The sequence below is a fragment of the Mytilus californianus genome, unplaced genomic scaffold (genome assembly GCF_021869535.1).
Source record: "Mytilus californianus isolate M0D057914Y unplaced genomic scaffold, xbMytCali1.0.p SCAF_2, whole genome shotgun sequence".
Taxonomy (NCBI): domain Eukaryota; kingdom Metazoa; phylum Mollusca; class Bivalvia; order Mytilida; family Mytilidae; genus Mytilus; species Mytilus californianus.
Genome location: NW_026262668.1, coordinates 139,817,696 through 139,843,160, shown reverse-complemented (window position 1 = coordinate 139,843,160; position 25,465 = coordinate 139,817,696). Strand labels below are relative to the sequence as shown.

Here is a 25,465-nt window from a genome sequence, read left to right as displayed (position 1 = left end):
ACCAAATATAGTTGACCCGCTGCTTATAGTATTTGAGAAATGGACCTTATCACGTAACTTTAACCTTGATCACTGATCCATCAAATGAGGTCCAGGTCAGGTGAACTCTGTCTGATGGACATGTAGATGTTACAAGGAACCCATATACCAAATTGAGTTATCCTATTACTCATAATAAGTGAGAAATTCACATGACAAAAAACTCAAATTTTTTTTCAAGCAGTTGCTGAACCATGAAAATGAGGTCAAGGACAATGGACATATGATTGACGGAAACTTCGTAACATAAGGTATCTGCATACAAGATATGAAGCATACAGGTCTTCTACCTTCTGAAATATAAAGCTTTATACAAATAGTTGACACCACTGCCACCACCGGATAGTAATATCTATGTCTCACAATACAACTATACCATTTGTGCTATAAATAGAAATAAATAAACCATACAGCCAGCAATTGTGAGCAATAAACAAAAACAAATAAAAGAACAGAGTTCCAATGTACCCCACATTGCACATATTTTATCTGTCCTAGGGCAATAACTAAAAAAAAACATTTTTTTGTTCTTTAAAACTTTTTTATGATAACATCTTAGAGAAATGAAGGCTTGAGAGCAAATGCAATGCAATTTCTAATATGATTAATACTTCCAGGGGGCATAACTCTTTTAAAAATATTTGATCCGCACAGATTTTCAGAATTTTCCCCGACATTGCTGATATAAACCTTTGATGTAAATTTGATAAAAATCTTGAAAATATTGTACAAATGAGAGTGCTTACAAATCAATTTCCCATATAATTAATATTTCCAAGGGGCATAACTCTTTAAAAAAAATTGATCTGTACTAAATTTCAAACTTGTCTGAGACATTGCTAATATAAACCTATGATATAAGTTTTGAAAAAATCTGGCAAGAATTGTACACATGAGAGTGCTAACAATGTTATTTTCCATATAATTAATATATCCAAGGGTATTCAACAGCATGATAAAATTGTTCTAAATGCAGGAAATGTTTTTTTTTTAATAAATATATAACATATATATGTTGTGTACAAGATGCAAGTTTGTACAAATTATAATTTGTACAGGGTTTTTGTACAAGTTATAAGTTTTTTGACACATACCTTTCTGCACCAGGTGATAAAAGTTTATCTTCTAAAATTTATCAGCTTAATGTCTTAAATTCAAATTTATATACTTCAACTTAACATTTAGTGCTATTCTCCTTGTCCTAAAACTGGAAATAATGACACCTGAATGGTTTAAATTCTATTTTTATTTTTCTCCTTATACCAAAATCATATCCATAAAAAGTCATTTTGTGTTGTTATAATGTTTTTTGTATCAATGCTCAGTATTAGACTGCATCATGTAGTCATGGAAATATGACAGAAATATGTGAAACAAAAGACTGTGTGCTTGTATTATCCATTTGTGTTAAGCGGTTCATAAAACACAGATAACTTGTACAAAAATTCTGTACAAATTATAATTTGTACAACATTACAATTTGTACACAACATATATATATAAAACAATTTTTTTAAATTTTTTAATTGCATCTTTCAAAATAACTGTTAAGAAAACCAGATGTTATATAGTCTCTCTTAAGTGACTGACTTCATGGTGTTAATGACTATATCTGTTGTATGATTAAATCAATATTTGATAAATCTTCATTAATCCATGTTCATGAACTAATTAATTGTGACTTTTTGTCCTATTACAATGTAGTAAATAAGTGACTTTCTGCCTTGTGACTATATCTATCCATTTACCAAGTAATTGACCTGAGGTAGGGACTAGTTTTATAGTAAAGTCCTATCAAAATTTCAATTGACCAGTATTGACCAGTATTTGCCAGTATTTCCCGGTATTTACCGCCGGCATGGTCAATACTAGTATTGACCGCTTTTTTGCCATCCTTGCAAGGGTATCTTGGATACCTCGGATACATATAGGATATCTTGGATATCTAGGATACCTGTGGATACCAAGGATACATGTAGGATATCTTGGATAACTGTGGATACCTAGGATACCCCGGTACATACAGGATACCTGTAGGATACATGTTAGATACTTACATCACAGTTGGAACCTGCTGTCCCATTTTCAAAAAAGATCAGGTTGAGTGATTTGTCGAACCATTTGTCTGTTGGTGTTCCACCCAATGATTCTTGAAACAACTGAAATAATACATATTCTACATATTCAATAATAACAATAAAGTTGTATATGAGCTACACACTGTTGTTTTTATAGGTTAAGGAAATACATGTACCCAAACAATGTGAAAGCAGAGAACAGAAGGTAGAGGAGCACACAGTTACAAATATTATACATGGCATCAAATAATAAGAAGCTTTTATGTGAAGTAGCAGAGGAAAATGAAAAGAAAAATTTCTTATATATATATCTGGTAATAAGGATGTAGATAAGTGACAGATCTGAGCATGGGTTACGCTGTTTAACTTTTTATACTTATATTAATGTAAAGAACATAGTATGCAACAAACATCAAGTCAATAAGTGATGGATCTAAATATATTGGTTAACTTGAGTATGTTTCAAAGTCCCTCTGAAAAGAAAAATGTACATAAATAAAACTCTGAAGTTCCATGTACAAGAAATCAAATTTTGTAGGAAAATGAACTTTTAGAATTTAAAAAAAGTGATGATGTTTGACCATGCAGAAAATGTGTTTGTGGAACACAACTTACTTGAGATAATTACGGAATAATTAAATAAACCCTAGCTGAGAAAATATATTCAATATGAAAGAATTATTAAAGTTATAAGTAAATTTATAAAAGTTATGTAAAAAGAATATGACTTAACCCTTGACTGATAATCGCAAAGCAAAGGATAGAGTCTAATACAAATATCTGCAACGATTTGTTTTTGAGTCTGGAAGTACTTCCATATTTTCCTTTTCCTTATCTTTGTAAACATCCGCCGTGTACAGTTAATTCTGTCTCATTTTAATGAAATAAATACTACATGGACTATCAATACAGATAGATTGGAATATGAAAAACGTCTTCCGCCTTTTAACATATCACGTTGACAATATACGTAAAAAAATTGAAATAAGGAAAACATGCTGAAGCACACATCCTCTGATGACTCCAACTTCTGATGAGTCAAATAGTTTTGTCTGGTCTTAGACTTCGACATATCAAGGTTTGACTATAAATATAAAAGAACAGAGTTCCAATGTCCACCGTGTTGCACATATTTAACTATCCAAGGTACAAGGGCAATCACTAAAAAAAGCACTTTTTTTTTGTTCTTTAAATTTTTTATTAAAATATTATTAGAGAAATGAAGGCATCAGAGCAAATGCAATGGGATTTCAATTATAATTTACATTTCCAAAGGGGCATAACTCGTTAAAAATGTTTGATCAGAACTTATTTTCAAAAGTGTCAAAGACATTGCTGATATAAACCTATGATATAAGTTTCATAAAATTCTGGCAAGAATTGAACACATGAGAGTGATAACATTGCAATTTTCCATATAATCAATATTTATAAAGGGCATAACTCTTTTACAAATAACTGATCGGCACTGATTTTTGAACTCTTCAAGTACATAGATGATATAAACCTATCATATAAATTTCATAAAAATCTGGCAAGAATTGTACACATCAGAGCGCTCATAAGGCAATTTTCCATATAATTAATATTTCCATAACTCTTTTAAAAATAATTGATTGGCACTCTTTTTCGAACTCGTCCAAGACATTGCTAATATAAACCTATGATAAAAGTTTCATAAAAATCTGGCAAGAATTGTACACATGAGAGCGCTAACGAGGCCATTTTCCATAAAAATAATGTTTCCAAGGGGCATAACTCTTTTAAAAATAATTGATCAGCACTGATTTTCGAACTCGTCCAAGACATTGCTGATATAAACCTATGATATAAGTTTCATAAAAATAATGGGGACAATAAAGATTAGCTGAGAATAATGCAACAGAACTGTTTTACTGACAGACTGATGCTGGGACTGATGCTGGGACTGATGATTGATTGTTGGTGTTTAATGCCACACTCAGCACTCATGGCTATATAGTGCAGGTCAGTTTTTATTAGAGGGAGAAACTGGGGGAAAACCACTGACCTCTGGCAAGAAAACTGACAATCATATTGGGATTGTTGTGGAATGTACGGCACCATCTCATTGTTGACAGGTTAGTGATACAGTAGATGAACTACTTAGACCATCTCTATGGAAGAGATCGAGGGACTGACAGTGGTAAACCAGCATTAGAAATTCACAAAAGCTATTGAGTGACTAACAGTTATGATATAATAACTGTGCATACAATACGTGAGGGCAATAGTAAACTTTGTCAGAGGAGCTTACGAGAGGCTTAATTTGTGAATGCAATTTTCACTTGGACAGGTTTTTCTACAGACCAATTGATAAACAGAGAGACATGGAGGAAACTTACTTCAATCTCTTTAGAAGGGTTGGTAAACTCACAACACATATAGTAGTCTCAATTGTCCTTCGATAATGAGTTCAGTGGAAGGAAAGAGAGAGAAAAGAGACTTACTTCAGTCTCGTTAGTAGGGTTGGCATCATCCAAACTCACAACACATATAGCCGTCTCAATTGTCCTTAGATAATGAGTTCAGTGGAAGGAGAGAGAGAGAGGAAAGAGACTTACTTCAATCTCGTTTGTAGGGTTGGCATCATCCAAACTCACAACACATATAGCAGTCTCAATTGTCCTTAAGTAATGAGTTCAGTGGAAGGAGAGAGAGAGAGGAAAGAGACTTACTTCAATCCCATTAGGAGGGTTGGCATCATCCAAACTCACAACACATAAAGCAGTCTCAATTGTCCTTAGATAATGAGTTCAGTGGGAGGAGAGAGAGAGAGAGAAAAGAAACTTACTTCAATCTCATTAGTAGGGTTGGCATCATCCAAACTCACAACACATATAGCAGTCTCGATTGTCCTTAGATAATGAGTTCAGTGGAAGGAGAGAGAGAGGAAAGAAACTTACTTCAACCTCATTAGTAGGGTTTGCATCATCCAAACTCACAACACATATATTAGTCTCAATTGTCCTTAGATAATGAGTTCAGTGGAAGGAAAGAGAGAGAAAAGAAACTTACTTCAATCTCGTTAGTAGGGTTGGCATCATCCAAACTCACAACACATATAGCAGTCTCAATTGTCCTTAGATAATGAAAATTTTCTGGATGTAAAGCCAGCAATCTGCTTCTCATCTGTAAAATATAAAACAAAACTTAAACTAAATGCCCTTCAGAGCCTTTTTCCCTCACCTGGATCTATGTGCATTTTCAACAATGGTCACTCTCCAACATTACAGACTTGAGCATAATTCATGAATAGCATTACCTTTTTTTTGTTAATCTTGTTTAGCTGATCGTTTTTGGTTTTGTTAACAGGTTCTCTCTACTAATTATAGTTTTTGTATAATTTCCAAAAGTTGGGTAAAAAGTCATTATTAAAGGGCAATAAAGCCTTTAAGGAGTTGACTGAAATTTAAGCCATGTTGCTATATTGTGTGTATATCTTGTCTTGCTGATAATTTATGCTGTTTATAATTTTCTGTATTTAATGTATTATATTTTTGGTCAAATTTGCAAAAAGTGGAAAAAAATAAAGAGTTAACCAACAATTTCTGCCATCTTGACAAATTTGTATATCTTGGCCTGTTGATAATTTTTTCTTTATCTATATTTTTGGCCGAAAAATGTAAAAGTTGGTGAAAACTGTCATTTAGGGGGATATATCTCCTATAAGATGTCAACCAAAAATTTCTGTCACGTTGACAAAGTAGTGCATTTTAAACTTTCTCTTTATCTATTGATAATAAGCGAAAACGAAAAAAGTTGATAAATCAGCATTTAGGGGCTACAACTATAAGGAGATAACCCAAAATTTTGGACATGTTGACTTACTTGTAGATCTTGTCTTGCTGATCATCTATTATAGTTTTTAAGATAATAGGCAAAAATAAAGATAGGATAAAATTTGTCCTTTTAGGGCAATAACTGCTATAAGGTGTTGACAGTTTTGGTTGGTAGATCTCAATATACCCCTATGTTCTATTTATAGCCATGTCGGCCATGTTGTTTGGAAGGAAGAATCATCATGACACACTTTTTAAAGTAGATAATACCCAAAGGATGATTGTGGCCAAGTTTAGTTCCAATTTGATACCTTAATTACTAAAATATATTCTACATAGTTTGATAATTACACCTATGAGTAGGTACTATTTTGTTTTAAATATGCACTACTTTCCAGTATGTTCTTTTTTGACAGGGCCCAATTTGATGGTGTTACATCTTTCAAACTCTATCTGTATCATTTTGCAAAGAATTCTACTCAAACCGGTGCTAGGGGCCGTCTTAAACTTGCAGTGAGGTGAAAGTTGTTTTTTTTTGGCTCCATGTTGAAGGCCTCACTGTGACTTTGAGATGAAGAAACAGCAATAAAATAGCCATTCCTTTGCTTTTTGTTTTTTTTTTTTGCTATGCATGTACTGATTTTGTGTCATGGATGGATACCTCATATCCTTTGTTTTTCTGTTAGATAACAACAACTGACAATGAGAAGGACAGACAATGATGACAGCTGACACCAAATGAGGAGAATAGCTCACTTGACCCTTATTACTTAAAAATGCAGTAATTTAAGAAATAATATGGGGACAAAGTCCCCAATAACAGTAAGAAAAATTAAAAAAAATAAAAATCAATATAAAAATCAATATACTAATCAACTCAAAATTGTCAACTTTTTTTCCTAACAGTTGAGCTTGCACAATACCGTTTTTCTGTTCTATTGAAGCCGCTGCCATGTTGTAAGTCATACTATTTCCCACAAATTTGTATAACTGATTACCAAAAAGAAAAATGAGGACAAACATTTTGAATTTATTCTGTTTGTGTATGTAATAATATGAGTCTACAGCTTATTCAACATACAATACGATTTTATTGCAAACAAAATGAGTTCTCTGGGGAAACTCACCTCAGATTTATATTCAGGCAGATTTTTGTATCTGTACAAAGATCAGTAATAAGTGGACTTTGTATATTCCTTGTTTTTAGGTATAAATTATTATGTTTTTGATTAAAGAATACTTTAACACGAGAGATAAAAAAAAGCTACCTGAAAATAGGGTTTCTTTGTTTACATTGAAAATGACTTCATATATAGAATTCCTAGCAATAGGACCAACATCAGATACGTATCCGTAATTCAGTTACTTTTTCACCAGAACTGCTGGGATCTTTTTTACAATAGATGTTTATATATATAAATCTGCTGTAAATGGGATATCGTAATGTATCCTTCGTCCCCTTTCACAGGTAACACCTGCCTCATATTAACTATAATAATGTTCATCTGTTTAACTCAGTTTGTAAAAATAATAAAACACTAAATAGATAGAAATATAGGGTTCCAAATTAAACATCTAAATAGAAAAAAAATAAAGAAATGACTTAGACTACTAAATGATTGCTTGAATAAAGGATATCTTTCTCAAACTTTTTTTTGTAAATTTCAATCAACAAATTGAAAGACATTCTTACAACTTACTGCTTTTATATTGGAAAGAACTAATAATTTACTTCCCTTGAATTATCTGAGGTAGTCTTTCCTGTCAATGGAGTGTTCCAACACCACACTGAAATGGCTAACATTTGCCTGAGGTAGTTTTTTTCCAATTAAGAGAGTAACCTCACACCAAACTGAAATGGCTCATCTGTGCTGATAGTCATTTTCTCCTTACCTCTGCCCAAGGAGTTCTTTCAAGTGCTGTTAGTGCCCCTACACCTTGACCCTGTGGATGTGCCTTGCAGAAATCCTTGATTTTTTGTAACTGTTGGCTGATTTCAGGTGGAGTTAAAATGTCAGACTCTTCATCAACACAATCAAATGTAAATATCCTCTCCTTGTACATCACAACAGCATGTCTGGGTGTATCTCCTTGTAATTCTAAAATTATAGTAGATATCTAATTATTACTGGTCCTTTTTGACAATTATCATAATATAGTTCAAAGTTTAAGGCTACAAGAAGCTGAATTTACTCAAATTTATTTTTAATGAAGTTTATAAACAGCACAATAACCATCAACATTTGAGTTTAAATACATTTCCCTGCATTTACTGAACACTGTTACCAGCACAAAGGTTACCAATACCTGAGTATAACTAAATACTTACTCATATATCTAGGAGAGCTATTATTGTCAATGCCAAAGAAAAACAAAATGAACCATGTATTGAAAATCATACAGACTCATTTGGTAGTCTTATAAGTCCTAAAGTTAATCCTGGGTTATCTTCTAGCAAAAACTCCAATAATATCAACTGTTGTTCACATTTTGTGATAGTACTGGGGGGTAAATGATTAATTGATTGCATGTTCAGGGCGAGGGAAGTAAATGGACAACCAATCAATTGTCTTGTTATGAAAGTGCAGTGAAGGTAGAGTAACTCCTGTTAAAAGTTTCTCTGTTAAGAACAAGTCCAATCATGAGAGTGTGAGGAAGGAAGGAATCAATACACATCAACTATTATAACTTAGGTCAGTCTTAGAATCTTAAACAAAACTATAGTCATTATGAATACCAACCTAAGAAGTCCAATATAAACCCTTTAATAGGTTGACCCCACAATGTTTTTTTTTAATCTTGTACCCTTGGGTAGGTGTCTCATTGACAATGTTTTTTTTTCAATCTTGTACCCTTGGGTAGGTGTCTCATTGGCAATGTTTTTTTTCCAATCATATACCCTTGGGTAGGTGTCTCATTGACAATGTTTTTTTTCCAATCATATACCCTTGGGTAGGTGTCTCATTGACAATGTTTTTTTTCCAATCATATACCCTTGGGTAGGTGTCTCATTGACAATGTTTTTTTTAATCTTGTACCCTTGAGTAGGTGTCTCATTGACAATGTTTTTTTTTAATCTTGTACCCTTGGGTAGCTGTCTCATTGACAATGGTTTTTTTTAATCTTGTACCCTTGGGTAGGTGTCTCGTTGACAATGTCTTTTTTTAATCTTGTACCCTTGGGTAGGTGTCTCATTGACAATGTTTTTTTTCAATCTTGTACCCTTGGGTAGGTGTCTCATTGACAATGTTTTTTTTCCAATCATATACCCTTGGGTAGGTGTCTCATTGACAATGTTTTTTCTCCAATCATATACCCTTGGGTAGGTGTCTCATTGACAATGTTTTTTTTTCCAATCATATACCCTTGGGTAGGTGTCTCATTGACAATGTTTTTTTTAATCTTGTACCCTTGGGTAGGTGTCTCATTGACAATGTTTTTTTTAATCTTGTGCCCTTGGGTAGGTGTCTCATTGACAATGTTTTTTTTCCAATCATATACCCTTGGGTAGGTGTCTCATTGACAATGTTTTTTTTTAATCTTGTACCCTTGGGTAGGTGTCTCATTGACAATATTTTTTTTTAATCTTGTACCCTTGGGTAGGTGTCTCATTGACAATTTTTTTTAATCTTGTACCTTTAAGTAGGTGTCTCATTGACAATGTTTTTTTTTAATCTTGTACCCTTGGGTAGGTGTCTCATTGACAATGTTTTTCTAATCTTGTACCCTTGGGTAGGTGTCTCATTGACAATATTTTTTTTTAATCTTGTACCCTTGGGTAGGTGTCTCATTGACAATGTTTTTTTTTAAATCTTGTACCTTTGGATAGGTGTCTCATTGACATTTTTTTTTTAATCTTGTTCCCTTGAGTAGGTGTCTCATTGACAATGTTTTTTTTTAATCTTGTACCCTTGTGTAGGTGTCTCATTGACAATGTTTTTTTTTAATCTTGTACCCTTGGGTAGGTGTCTCATTGACAATATTTTTTTTTAATCTTGTACCCTTGGGTAGGTGTCTCATTGACAATGTTTTTTTTTAATCTTGTACCCTTGGATAGGTGTCTCATTGACAATTTTGTTTAATCTTGTACCCTTGTGTAGGTGTCTCATTGACAATGTTTTTTTTAATCTTGTACCCTTGGGTAGGTGTCTCATTGACAATGTTTTTTTAATCTTGTACCCTTGGGTAGGTGTCTCATTGACAATGGTTTTTTTAATCTTGTACCCTTGGGTAGGTGTCTCATTGACAAAGATTTTTTTTAATCTTGTACCCTTAGGTAGGTGTCTCATTGACAATGTTTTTTTTAATCTTGTACCCTTTGGTAGGTGTCTCATTGACAATGTTTTTTTTTAATCTTGTACCCTTGGGTAGGTGTCTCATTGACAATGTTTTTTTTTAATCTTGTACCCTTGGGTAGGTGTCTCATTGACAATGTCTTTTTTTAATCTTGTACCCTTGGGTAGGTGTCTCATTGACAATGTTTTTTTTCAATCTTGTACCCTTGGGTAGGTGTCTCATTGACAATATTTTTTTTTAATCTTGTACCCTTGGGTAGGTGTCTCATTGGTTTACACTCTACATATTCTTTTATTAGTATGATGCATGTTGACATGGCTGTAAGCAGCTATAAGTCACTGTACAGCTTCAACAATGAGCAAAACCCAGACTGTTTAGTCAGCTATAAAAGGCAACAACATTACACAATTTGAAATAATTCAAAAGAGAAAAGCAACAGCATGATTTATATAAGGTTCTGCTCATCTGTTTCATATAGAGTTACTTTTCCTGGCAGGCCTAATTAAAAGTTGAAAAGTCAATTTAGCTGACATCTTCATACTGTTAAAGCACATCTGAACAAGTGAAACTGCGAGCTACTGTTCACTGATGATGCCCCCGCCCAAATATTTCGGTAAACAGGAAGTTGTTGAGTGATGAATCTGAAAACGCATCACACGGTATAGCTGACTTATATAAACCCTGAAACCAAATTTCAGAAATCCTTGTATTGTAGTTCCTGAGAAAAATGTGAAGAAAATTTTAAACTTGGCTATCATGTGTAAAATGATAAAAGTGTTCGGTAAACAGGAAGTTGTTGAGTGATGAATCTGAAAACGCATCACACAGTATAGCTAACTTATATAAACCCTGAAACCAAATTTCAGAAATCTTTGTAATGTAGTTCCTGAGAAAGATGCGACGAAAATATTCATGGGACAGACAGACAGACTGATAGATGGATGGACTGAGGGATGGACGGACAGACAGAGGTAAAACAGTATACCCCAACTTTTTTAAAGCGGGGGTATAATTAGCTCAAATTTTCTCCCCTGACATACCTGTTTTAAAGTTGAAGGACAAATGATCAACATGAACCCCTGGTATTCTACAAGCACTATATGCTCTGAGGAATTGGTTCATACACATCTTGTTTCCTCTACTGTCTGTATCTATTCTTAATTTTTCTCTAAAAAAAAAAGAATAATACATAAAGAGTGATAACAGGAATCGTAAAAAATACAGACTACATCAACCACCAGCACCCAACTCCTCAGAAAAAACAGACTACATCAACCACCAGTACCCAACTCCTAAGAAAAACAGACTACATCAACCACCAGCACCTAACTCCTCAGAAAATACAGACTACATCAACCATCAGCACCCAACTCCTCAGAAAAAACAGACTTCATCAACCACCAGCACCCAACTCCTCAGAAAAAACAGACAAAATCAACCACCAACACCCAACTCCTCAGAAAAACAGACTACATCAACCACCAACACCCAACTCCTCAGAATAAACAGACTACATCAACCTCCAACACCCAACTCCTCAGAAAAAACAGACTACATCAACCACCAACACCCAACTCCTCAGAAAAAACAGACAAAATCAACCACCAACACCCAACTCCTCAGAAAAAACAGACTACATCAACCTCCAACACCAAACCTCTCAGAAAAAACAGACTACATCAACCACCAACACCCAACTCCTCAGAAAAAACAGACTACATCAACCACCAGCACCCAACTCCTCAGAAAAAACAGACTACATCAACCACCAACACCCAACTCCTCAGAAAAAACAGACTACATCAACCACCAGCACCCAACTCCTCAGAAAAAACAGACTACATCAACCTCCAACACCCAACCTCTCAGAAAAAAAACAAACTTACAAACAACTGTGAAACCACATGGTCCAGATAGCTGGAGATGGTACAAACAAAGACTAACAACTGTGATCAACACATGGTCCAGATAGCTGGTGATGGTACAAACAAAGAACAAACAACTGTGAAAACACATGGTCCAGATAGCTGGAGATGGTACAAACAAAGAACAAACAACTGTGAAAACACATGGTCCAGATAGCTGGTGATGGTACAAACAAAGACAAACAACTGTGAAAACACATGGTCCAGATAGCTGGTAATGGTACAAACAAAGAACAAACAACTGTGAAAACATGGTCCAGATAGCTGGTGATGGTACAAACAAAGACAAACAACTGTGAAAACACATGGTCCAGATAGCTGGAGATGGTACAAACAATAACAAACAACTGTGAAAACACACGGTCCAGATAGCTGGTGATGGTACAAAAAAAGACAAACAACTGTGAAAACACATGGTCCAGATAGCTGGTGAAGGTATAAACAAAGACAAACAACTGTGAAAACACATGGTCCAGATAGCTGGTGATGGTACAAACTAAGACAAACAACTGTGAAAACACATGGTCCAGATAGCTGGTGATGGTACAAACTAAGACAAACAACTGTGAAAACACATGGTCCAGATAGCTGGTGATGGTACAAACTAAGACAAACAACTGTGAAAACACATGGTCCAGATAGCTGGTGATGGTACAAACTAAGACAAACAACTGTGAAAACACATGGTCCAGATAGCTGGTGATGGTACAAACTAAGACAAACAACTGTGATCAACACATGGTCCAGATAGCTGGTGATGGTACAAACTAAGACAAACAACTGTGAAAACACATGGTCCAGATAGCTGGTGATGGTACAAACTAAGACAAACAACTGTGATCAACACATGGTCCAGATAGCTGGAGATGGTACAAACTAAGACAAACAACTGTGATCAACACATGGTCCAGATAGCTGGTGATGGTACAAACTAAGACAAACAACTGTGAAAACACATGGTCCAGATAGCTGGAGATGGTACAAACTAAGACAAACAACTGTGAAAACACATGGTCCAGATAGCTGGTGATGGTACAAACTAAGACAAACAACTGTGAAAACACATGGTCCAGATAGCTGGAGATGGTACAAACTAAGACAAACAACTGTGAAAACACATGGTCCAGATAGCTGGAGATGGTACAAACAAAGAACAAACAACTGTGATCAACACATGGTCCAGATAGCTGGTGATGGTACAAACAAAGACAAACAACTGTGAAAACATGGTCCAGATAGCTGGTGGTAGTACAAACAAAGACAAACAACTGTGAAAACACATGGTCCAGATAGCTGGTGATGGTACAAACTAAGACAAACAACTGTGATCAACACATGGTCCAGATAGCTGGTGATGGTACAAACTAAGACAAACAACTGTGAAAACATGGTCCAGATAGCTGGAGATGGTACAAACAAAGACAAACAACTGTGAAAACACATGGTCCAGATAGCTGGTGATGGTACAAACAAAGACAAACAACTGTGAAAACACATGGTCCAGATAGCTGGTGATGGTACAAACAAAGACAAACAACTGTGATAACACACGGTCCAGATAGCTGGTGATGGTACAAACAAAGAACAAACAACTGTGATCAACACATGGTCCAGATAGCTGGTGATGGTAAAAACAAAGACAAACAACTGTGAAAACATGGTCCAGATAGCTGGAAATGGTACAAACAAAGATAAAAAACTGTGAAAACATGGTCCAGATAGCTGGTGATGGTACAAACTAAGACAAACAACTGTGAAAACACATGGTCCAGATAGCTGGAGATGGTACAAACTAAGACAAACAACTGTGAAAACACATGGTCCAGATAGCTGGTGATGGTACAAACTAAGACAAACAACTGTGAAAACACATGGTCCAGATAGCTGGAGATGGTACAAACTAAGACAAACAACTGTGAAAACACATGGTCCAGATAGCTGGAGATGGTACAAACAAAGAACAAACAACTGTGATCAACACATGGTCCAGATAGCTGGTGATGGTACAAACAAAGACAAACAACTGCGAAAACATGGTCCAGATAGCTGGTGGTAGTACAAACAAAGACAAACAACTGTGAAAACACATGGTCCAGATAGCTGGTGATGGTACAAACAAAGACAAACAACTGTGAAAACACATGGTCCAGATAGCTGGTGATGGTACAAACTAAGACAAACAACTGTGAAAACACATGGTCCAGATAGCTGGTGATGGTACAAACTAAGACAAACAACTGTGATCAACACATGGTCCAGATAGCTGGTGATGGTACAAACTAAGACAAACAACTGTGAAAACATGGTCCAGATAGCTGGAGATGGTACAAACAAAGACAAACAACTGTGAAAACACATGGTCCAGATAGCTGGTAATGGTAAAAACAAAGACAAACAACTGTGAAAACACATGGTCCAGATAGCTGGTGATGGTACAAACAAAGACAAACAACTGTGATAACACACGGTCCAGACAGCTGGTGATGGTACAAACAAAGAACAAACAACTGTGATCAACACATGGTCCAGATAGCTGGTGATGGTAAAAACAAAGACAAACAACTGTGAAAACATGGTCCAGATAGCTGGAAATGGTACAAACAAAGATAAAAAACTGTGAAAACATGGTCCAGATAGCTGGTGATGGTACAAACTAAGACAAACAACTGTGATCAACACATGGTCCAGATAGCTGGTGATGGTACAAACAAAGACAAACAACTGTGATCAACACATGGTCCAGATAGCTGGAGATGGTACAAATTAAGACAAACAACTGTGAAAACACATGGTCCAGATAGCTGGTGATGGTACAAACAAAGACAAACAACTGTGAAAACACATGGTCCAGATAGCTGGTGATGGTACAAACAAAGACAAACAACTGTAATCAACACATGGTCCAGATAGCTGGTGATGGTACAAACAAAGACAAACAACTGTGAAAACACATGGTCCAGATAGCTGGTGATGGTACAAACAAAGACAAACAACTGTAATCAACACATGGTCCAGATAGCTGGTGATGGTACAAACAAAGACAAACAACTGTGAAAACACATGGTCCAGATAGCTGGTGATGGTACAAACAAAGACAAACAACTGTAATCAACACATGGTCCAGATAGCTGGTGATGGTACAAACAAAGACAAACAACTGTGAAAACACATGGTCCAGATAGCTGGAGATGGTACAAACAAAGACAAACAACTGTGAAAACATATGGTCCAGATGGTACAAACTAAGACAAACAACTGTGAAAACACATGGTCCAGATAGCTGGTGATGGTACAAACAAAGACAAACAACTGTGAAAACATGGTCCAGATAGCTGGTGATGGTACAAACAAAGACAAAAAACTGTGAAAACATGGTCCAGATAGCTGGAGATGGTACAAACAAATAACAAACAACTGTGAAAACATGGTCCAGATAGCTGGTGATGGTACAAACTAAGACAAACAACTGTGAAAACATGGTCCAGATAGCTGGAGATGGTAAAAACAAAGACAAAAAACTGTGAAAACATGGTCCAGATGGTACAAACTAAGACAAACAACTGTGAAAACACATGGTCCAGATAGCTGGTGATGGTACAAACAAAGACAAACAACTGTGAAAACATATGGTCCAGATGGTACAAACAAAGACGAACAACTGTGAAAACACGTGGTCCAGATAGCTGGTAATTGTACAAACAAATAACAAACAACTGTGATCAATACATGGTCCAGATAGCTGGTGATGGTACAAACAAAGACAAACAACTGTGAAAACACATGGTCCAGATAGCTGGTGATGGTACAAACTAAGACAAACAACTGTGAAAACACATGGTCCAGATAGCTGGTGATGGTACAAACAAAGAACAAACAACTGTGAAAACATGGTCCAGATAGCTGGTGATGGTACAAACAAAGACAAACAACTGTGAAAACACATGGTCCAGATAGCTGGTGATGGTACAAACTAAGACAAACAACTGTGAAAAGACATGGTCCAGATAGCTGGTGATGGTACAAACTAAGACAAACAACTGTGAAAAGACATGGTCCAGATAGCTGGTGATGGTACAAACTAAGACAAACAACTGTGAAAACACATGGTCCAGATAGCTGGTGATGGTACAAACTAAGACAAACAACTGTGATCAACACATGGTCCAGATAGCTGGTGATGGTACAAACTAAGACAAACAACTGTGAAAACATGGTCCAGATAGCTGGAGATGGTACAAACAAAGACAAACAACTGTGAAAACACATGGTCCAGATAGCTGGTGATGGTACAAACAAAGACAAACAACTGTGAAAACACATGGTCCAGATAGCTGGTGATGGTACAAACTAAGACAAACAACTGTGAAAAGACATGGTCCAGATAGCTGGTGATGGTACAAACTAAGACAAACAACTGTGAAAACACATGGTCCAGATAGCTGGTGATGGTACAAACTAAGACAAACAACTGTGAAAACACATGGTCCAGATAGCTGGTGATGGTACAAACAAATAACAAACAACTGTGAAAACACATGGTCCAGATAGCTGGACATGGTACAAACAAATAACAAACAACTGTGATCAACACATGGTCCAGATAGCTGGAGATGGTACAAACAAAGACAAACAACTGTGATCAACACATGGTCCAGATAGCTGGTGATGGTACAAACAAAGAACAAACAACTGTGAAAACACATGGTCCAGATAGCTGGACATGGTACAAACAAATAACAAACAACTGTGATCAACACATGGTCCAGATAGCTGGAGATGGTACAAACAAAGACAAACAACTGTGATCAACACATGGTCCAGATAGCTGGTGATGGTACAAACAAATAACAAACAACTGTGATCAACACATGGTCCAGATAGCTGGTGATGGTACAAACAAAGACAAACAACTGTGATCAACACATGGTCCAGATAGCTGGTGATGGTACAAACAAAGAACAAACAACTGTGAAAACACATGGTCCAGATAGCTGGACATGGTACAAACAAATAACAAACAACTGTGATCAACACATGGTCCAGATAGCTGGTGATGGTACAAACAAAGACAAACAACTGTGATCAACACATGGTCCAGATAGCTGGTGATGGTACAAACAAAGAACAAACAACTGTGAAAACACATGGTCCAGATAGCTGGTGATGGTACGAACAAAGACCAACAACTGTGATCAACACATGGTCCAGTTAGCTGGTAATGGTACAAACAAATAACAAACAACTGTGATCAACACATGGTCCAGATAGCTGGTGATGGTACAAACAAAGAACAAACAACTGTGAAAACACATGGTCCAGATAGCTGGTGATGGTACGAACAAAGACCAACAACTGTGATCAACACATGGTCCAGATAGCTGGAGATGGTACAAACTAAGAACAAACAACTGTGAAAACACACATGGTCCAGATAGCTGGTGGTAGTACAAACTAAGACAAACAACTGTGAAAACACATGGTCCAGATAGCTGGTGATAGTACAAACTAAGACAAACAACTGTGAAAACACGTGGTCCAGATAGCTGGTGATGGTACGAACAAAGACCAACAACTGTGATCAACACATGGTCTAGATAGCTGGAGATGGTACAAACTAAGAACAAACAACTGTAAAAACACATGGTCCAGATAGCTGGAGATGGTACAAACAAAGAACAAACAACTGTGAAAACACATGGTCCAGATAGCTGGAGATAGTACAAACTAAGACAAACAACTGTGAAAACACATGGTCCAGATAGCTGGAGATGGTACAAACAAAGAACTAACAACTGTGAAAACATGGTCCAGATAGCTGATGATGGTACAAACAAACAACAAACAACTGTGAAAACACATGGTCCAGATAGCTGGTGATGGTACAAACAAAGAACAAACAACTGTGATCAACACATGGTCCAGATAGCTGGTGATGGTACAAACAAAGAACAAACAACTGTGATCAACACATGGTCCAGATAGCTGGAGATGGTACAAATTAAGACAAACAACTGTGAAAACACATTGTCCAGATAGCTGGTGATGGTACAATCAAAGACTAACAACTGTGAAAACACATGGTCCAGATAGATGGTGATGGTACAAACAAAGAACAAACAACTGTGATCAACACATGGTCCAGATAGCTGGAGATAGTACAAACTAAGACAAACAACTGTGAAAACACATGGTCCAGATAGCTGGAGATGGTACAAACTAAGACAAACAACTGTGAAAACACATGGTCCAGATAGCTGGAGATGGTACAAACAAAGAAAAAACAACTGTGAAAACACATGGTTCAGATAGCTGGAGATAGTACAAACTAAGACAAACAACTGTGAAAGCACATGGTCCAGATAGCTGGAGATGGTACAAACTAAGACAAACAACTGTGATCAACACATGGTCCAGATAGCTGGAGATGGTACAAACAAAGACAAACAACTGTGATCAACACATGGTCCAGATAGCTGGAGATGGTACAAACTAAGACAAACAACTGTGATCAACACATGGTCCAGATAGCTGGAGATGGTACAAACTAAGAACAAACAACTGTGAAAACACACATGGTCCAGATAGCTGGTGGTAGTACAAACTAAGACAAACAACTGTGAAAACACATGGTCCAGATAGCTGGTGATAGTACAAACTAAGACAAACAACTGTGAAAACACGTGGTCCAGATAGCTGGTGATGGTACGAACAAAGACCAACAACTGTGATCAACACATGGTCTAGATAGCTGGAGATGGTACAAACTAAGAACAAACAACTGTAAAAACACATGGTCCAGATAGCTGGAGATGGTACAAACAAAGAACAAACAACTGTGAAAACACATGGTCCAGATAGCTGGAGATAGTACAAACTAAGACAAACAACTGTGAAAACACATGGTCCAGATAGCTGGAGATGGTACAAACAAAGAACTAACAACTGTGAAAACATGGTCCAGATAGCTGATGATGGTACAAACAAACAACAAACAACTGTGAAAACACATGGTCCAGATAGCTGGTGATGGTACAAACAAAGAACAAACAACTGTGATCAACACATGGTCCAGATAGCTGGTGATGGTACAAACAAAGAACAAACAACTGTGATCAACACATGGTCCAGATAGCTGGAGATGGTACAAATTAAGACAAACAACTGTGAAAACACATTGTCCAGATAGCTGGTGATGGTACAATCAAAGACTAACAACTGTGAAAACACATGGTCCAGATAGATGGTGATGGTACAAACAAAGAACAAACAACTGTGATCAACACATGGTCCAGATAGCTGGAGATAGTACAAACTAAGACAAACAACTGTGAAAACACATGGTCCAGATAGCTGGAGATGGTACAAACTAAGACAAACAACTGTGAAAACACATGGTCCAGATAGCTGGAGATGGTACAAACAAAGAAAAAACAACTGTGAAAACACATGGTCCAGATAGCTGGAGATAGTACAAACTAAGACAAACAACTGTGAAAGCACATGGTCCAGATAGCTGGAGATGGTACAAACTAAGACAAACAACTGTGATCAACACATGGTCCAGATAGCTGGAGATGGTACAAACAAAGACAAACAACTGTGATCAACACATGGTCCAGATAGCTGGAGATGGTACAAACTAAGACAAACAACTGTGATCAACACATGGTCCAGATAGCTGGAGATGGTACAAACAAACAACAAACAACTGTGAAAACACATGGTCCAGATAGCTGGTGATGGTACAAACAAAGAACAAACAACTGTGATCAACACATGGTCCAGATAGCTGGTGATGGTACAAACAAAGACAAACAACTGTGATAACACATGGTCCAGATAGCTGGACATGGTACAAACAAAGAAAAAACAACTGTGATCAACACATGGTCCAGATAGCTGGAGATGGTACAAACAAAGACAAACAACTGTGATCAACACATGGTCCAGATAGCTGGTGATGGTACAAACAAAGACAAACAACTGTGATCAACACATGGTCCAGATAGCTGGAGATGGTACAAACAAAGACAAACAACTGTGAAAACACATGGTCCAGATAGCTGGAGATGGTACAAACAAAGAAAAAACTTTTCTTTTCGAAACTGACCTCAAGAAGAACACTCAAAATTATAGTACATAAAAATATTTTTTAAAAACTGTTTTAAAAGTTATTAATTATTTAGCTATAGAAATTCAAAGTTCTGCTTTTAAATCATGTTACATGCTATGTGTGCATGTTGTTTTTTATACCCACTTGACAGGATTTCAGTAATGAAAGATTAATTAATTTATTATTGTGAGTTACACATACTTTCTAACTAACTGCCAGAATTTTAGTGATGAATGCATAATCATCCCAGCTCTGTAAATCTGTGTGCCTGCCTGTGGTGGGTAGACATGGTGAATATATGGTCCAGGTCCACCAAAGTTAACATGAGGTGCCACTGGGTATCGACCCTCTAAATATGCTGCTGAATCCCACCACTTTTCCAACTGAAGAATTAAATAATGAGCCATTTCAATCTGATTACAGACATAAACAAAACAATAAAGTTAATAATTTAGTTTCAAATAACTAGATGTGGAATGACACAGAATATTATAATTAACATTTTATGTATTAAAATCAGGCCAAAAAAATTGTTGTCTGTTTCTTGCATTTCTACCAATCAAATGTTTTACGGTCAACACATGGTCAACTCTTAAATGTTTTTCAGCTAACCCTCAATGTTTTACTGACAACCCTAAATGTTTTATAACCTTGCCAAAAAATATTTAAAGAAATAGCTTTATGTTTAACCAGATTCAATTTAAGACTTACCAATGAAGATGAATATGCTCCGATTGTCATAACCACATACCGTCCTCTTTTCCTCAAATGTGATCTACCGAATAGGTTTGTACTCACATGAGAAACAAGACAGATGCCACATGTGAAGCAGGATCAGCTTACCCTTCCGGAGCACCTGAGATCACCCCCAGTTTTTGGTTGGTTTGTGTTCCTCAGTCTAGTTTTCTAAGTTTCATTTTGTATACTGTTGTTTGTCTATCGGTCGTTTTTCTTTTTTTGCCATGGCCTTGTCAGTTTGTTTTTTGCCATGGCATTGTCAATTTGTTTTTATTTTTTTGCCATGGCATTGTCAGCTTGTTTTTCTATTTTTGCCATGGCATTGTCAATTTGTTTTTATTTTTATGCCATGGCATTGTCAGTTTGTTTTTCTATTTTTGCCATGGCATTGTCAGTTTGTCCCTTTGGTATATTTTGCCTCTCTTTTACCAACTCTTTTATTGTGTCAGGATGCAGGAAACTCACACACATTATCCTGGTCAAATTAAGACTTAAAAGGGAGTGTATTTCTTGCTAGATACTATTCAAACCTTTAGTATATAGATTATAGTGTTGAAATGGCCAAGCAACACAAAAACGCTGTATTGAGGCAAAGAACAAAATATGGGTGGGTTGGTTCAAAATGAATAAGAAACGGGTAATACAAGATTACCATGGAAAGTTGTCTCATTAGCAATCATACCATATCTCATTATTTTAATAATAGGTGATACAAAATGAACAAGGATATTTGTCTCATTGGCAAGGATATTTGTCTCATTGGCAATCATACCACATCTCCTTATTTTAATAAGATATGGGTGATACAACATAAACAAAGATAGTTGTCTCATCGGTAATCATACCACATCTCCTTATTTTAATAAGAAATAGGTGATACAATATAAACAAGGATGTTTGTCTCATTGGCAATCATACCACATCTCCTTATTTTAATAAGAAATAGGTGATACAAAATAAACAAAGATAGTTGTCTCATTGGCCTCATACCACATAACGGGGGGGGGGGGGGGGGGGGGGGGGGTCTCTTCCTATATGAAGGTATATACATATGTGCCGCTTGAATGGGTCCCTTTTTTGATACGTCAAATATATCAATGGGGTGCAATTTTACCGAGGAAATATATCAATAGCTAGGTAGTAATTGAGATATATCAATGGGTCATAATTTTTCAGTTTGTTGTGCAACAATCTTCACTGAATGGGTTATGATTTCGCTGTGAAATATATGTATAGGTAGGGATTTCACAATTATTCAATATATGAATGGTGGGTGTTTTTTAAATGCCAGCTGCACAATTGTACCCAAAATCCCATGTTGAGACCCCCCTGTGTACCACATCTCCTTATTTTAATAAGATTTGGGTGATAAAAAATGAACAAGGATATTTGTCTCATTGGCAATCATACCACATCTCCTTATTTTAATAAGAAATAGGTGATACAAAATGAACAAAGATATTTGAACATAAAAGGAAGAGGGTTGTGAAGAGACATAAAAGGGGAACACATTCTGACTGCCACAGGAAATGTATAGACATTGGAAAATTGTTAAGCACTGCCTGGTCCACCTTCTCTTAACAAATGATATCAGTTACAATAAGTACAAACAGTTTTAATAAATTGTACATGATGAACATGACTTGGAAATCAAGAACCAGAAATACAGGGTCATAATACTAATGATCTAAATATTGATATTTTTACATATACTGTTATAAAATCAGAAATTTTTAATGAAATCCTAATCTAGTAGGCCATTTACATACCCAATTTCTAGAGTGTTTAGCCTTTTCTAAAAGCTCCTTATGCAATTCTTTGCCAACACCAGATGCAAACTGTTGAACAATAAATTCTGTCTGTCTATATTGCTCCGGTGTTACATGGGGTTTTACTGAAAAAGAAAATTAATTTGCTATTAACACACCAAAGGTCAGGTACAATCATAGAATATAGTTAAACTTACACTGAGTATCTGTCCAGTGCATTACACAGATTTGGTAAAGGTAGGGGCAAAACTTAACTTCTGTCTAGTGTGTAACTCAGATTTGGTACATGCAGGGGGCATAACTCATCAGATACTAAATATCTGTTCACTGTGCTACTCAGATTAGGTACAGGTAATCGGACATAACCCACTGTTAAATAAGGTACATAACCCACCTGATACAAAATATCTGGCCAGTGTCACTTTGATTTTGTACAGGTAAGGGACATAGCCCATAGCGGTCTAATGTGTTACTCAGATTTGGTATAAAGAGGGGAAATAATCCACCTGATACTAAATATATGTCCAGGTGTGTTACTCATATTTGGTTCAGATACAGGATATAACTACATGTAACCTGTGTTACTCTGATTTGGTACATGTACAAGCCTTCTTATACTTATTATATGTTCAGTGAGTTACTCAGATTTGATACATGCACGGGGCATAACCCACCTGATACTAAATATCTGGTCAGTGTTAAACTCAGATTTTGTACAAATAAGGAACATAACCCACCTTATACTAAATAGCTGTCTAGTGTATTACTCAAATTTGGTACAAAAAGGGGAAATAACCCATTTGGTACAAAATATCTGTCCAGAGTGTTATTCCGATTTGATACACATTGGCAGATATAACCCACCTGATACTAAATATCTGTCAAGTGTGTTACTCAAATTTGGTTCAGATACAGGATATAACACCTGTGTTACTCAGATTTGGTACAGGTAGTGGACATAACCGACCTCACACCTAATACTTAATATCTGTCCTGTGTGTTCTTAGATTTGGTACATCTGTTCAGTATGTTACTCAGATTTGATACTTTCAGGGAGACATAACTAACTTGAGACTATTTGTGAGATTTTCCCGGTTTTAAAGCATTTCAAACATTAGTCTCAGAATCTAAATATCTGTCCAGTGTATGATTTACTTAGATCTGGTACAGGTAAGGGAGGTAATCTTAGCTATAACTCACCAAAATCTAAATATTAATCTGTCCAGTGTATGACTAAGACCTGGTACAATAATGGAGGTAATCTTAGCTGTAAGTTTACTCACCAGAATCTTAATATCTGTCCAGTGTATGACTAAGATCTGGTACAGGTAAGGGAGGTAATCTTAGCTATAACTCACCAGAATCTTAATATCTGTCCAGTGTATGACTAAGATCTTGTACAGGTAAGGGAGGTAATCTTAGGTATAACTCACCAGAATCTAAATATCTGTCCAGTGTATGACTAAGATCTGGTACAGGTAAGGGAGGTAATCTTAGCTATAACTAACCAGAATCTAAATATCTGTCCAGTGTATGACTTAGATCTGGTACAGGTAAGGAATGTAATCTTAGCTATAACTCACCAAAATCTAAATATATCTGTCCAGTGCATGACTAAGATCTGGTACAAGTGAGGTAATCTTAGCTGTAACTCACCAGAATCTGAATATCTGTCCAGTGTATGACTAAGATCTGGTACAGGTAAGTGAAGTAATCTTAGGTATAACTCACCAGAATGTGAATATCTGTCCAGTGTATGACTAAGATTTGGTACAGGTAAGGGAGGTAATGTCACCTATAACTCACCAGAATCTAAATATCTGTCAAGTGTATGACTAAGATCTGGTACAGGTAAGGGAGGTAATCTTAGGTATAACTCACCAGAATCTAAATATCTGTCCAGTGTATCACTATGATCTGGTACAGGTAAGTGAGGTAATCTTAGCTATAACTCACCAGAATCTAAATATCTCTCCAGTCTATGACTAAGATCTGGTACAGGTAAGGGAGGTGATCTTAGCTATAACTCACCAGAATCTAAATATCTGTCCAGTGTATGACTAAGATCTGGTACAGGTAAGGGAGGTAATTTATCCTGATTACTGAATGTCTTCTCTTCAGTCGTACTATAAATTAGGTCTGGGTCTATGTTACCATCCATTCTACAAATAAACATTACAATAAGAACTTGTTTATTTTTTTCATTCAAATCTAATTTACCGGTATGCCACTTGGTTCATTCAAAAAAGAACATGGTGAAGTAGGAGACCAAGTATGATAAGTTATTATTTGAAAATTGCAAAAATTGTAAAATTATTCAAGACTTTCAAAATTATGCTAATTTTTTTGGATAAATGAACAGATTAATAACATCTTGAAACTTTAGTGCAGAAAGGTGACAAGTTTGTAATTTCACTATGATGTCTTAAACATTGCTACTTTATTCATAGTTTTTGGACAAAATAGATATGAGGCAAGGCTTTACACAAAAAGATATTTTACACTTAAAACATCTTTATGAAACACATTTTGTAGTAAAATATCTTTTTGTATAAAGCCTTGGTTCATATCTAAATAGTAATGACAAGATCTCAAAATGAGGCTATTTCCACAGTTTATGCGGATTTGCACGCTAAATACTCATTATTCTTATCATCCTCTTTCTGTAAAAGTTTTTGGTTTTTGGTTTTAGACATTACATTACATC

General features: G+C 36.0%; 1 protein-coding gene and 1 long non-coding RNA gene across 12 annotated transcripts in view; one reads left to right on the top strand and one right to left on the bottom strand.

Annotated features, from left to right (window-relative positions):
- Positions 1-25,465, bottom strand: part of LOC127731251 (peroxisomal carnitine O-octanoyltransferase-like) — a 53,592-nt gene that overhangs the window by 23,991 nt on the left and 4,136 nt on the right. For both annotated transcript variants that reach the window (XM_052240281.1, XM_052240279.1), the window contains exons 2-8: positions 24,790-24,920; positions 22,759-22,883; positions 20,453-20,634; positions 11,254-11,381; positions 7,811-8,016; positions 5,154-5,267; positions 2,097-2,198 (exon numbers count right to left, since the gene is read on the bottom strand). In XM_052240281.1, the coding sequence (XP_052096241.1) occupies positions 2,097-2,198; positions 5,154-5,267; positions 7,811-8,016; positions 11,254-11,381; positions 20,453-20,634; positions 22,759-22,883; positions 24,790-24,919 (987 nt within the window). In that variant the 5' untranslated portion in view covers position 24,920. The remainder of the gene's footprint in view (positions 1-2,096; positions 2,199-5,153; positions 5,268-7,810; positions 8,017-11,253; positions 11,382-20,452; positions 20,635-22,758; positions 22,884-24,789; positions 24,921-25,465) is intronic.
- On the top strand, positions 8,452-10,511 carry LOC127731252 (uncharacterized). 10 transcript variants are annotated; one of them, XR_007995570.1, is made up of 4 exons: positions 8,452-8,779; positions 8,827-9,057; positions 9,244-10,334; positions 10,427-10,511. It is a non-coding gene; the product is annotated as an uncharacterized LOC127731252 (long non-coding RNA). The 10 variants fall into 10 exon arrangements; XR_007995573.1 differs by lacking the exon at positions 10,427-10,511 and having other exon boundaries at positions 9,244-10,197; positions 10,289-10,335; XR_007995564.1 differs by lacking the exon at positions 10,427-10,511 and having other exon boundaries at positions 9,244-10,197; positions 10,243-10,293.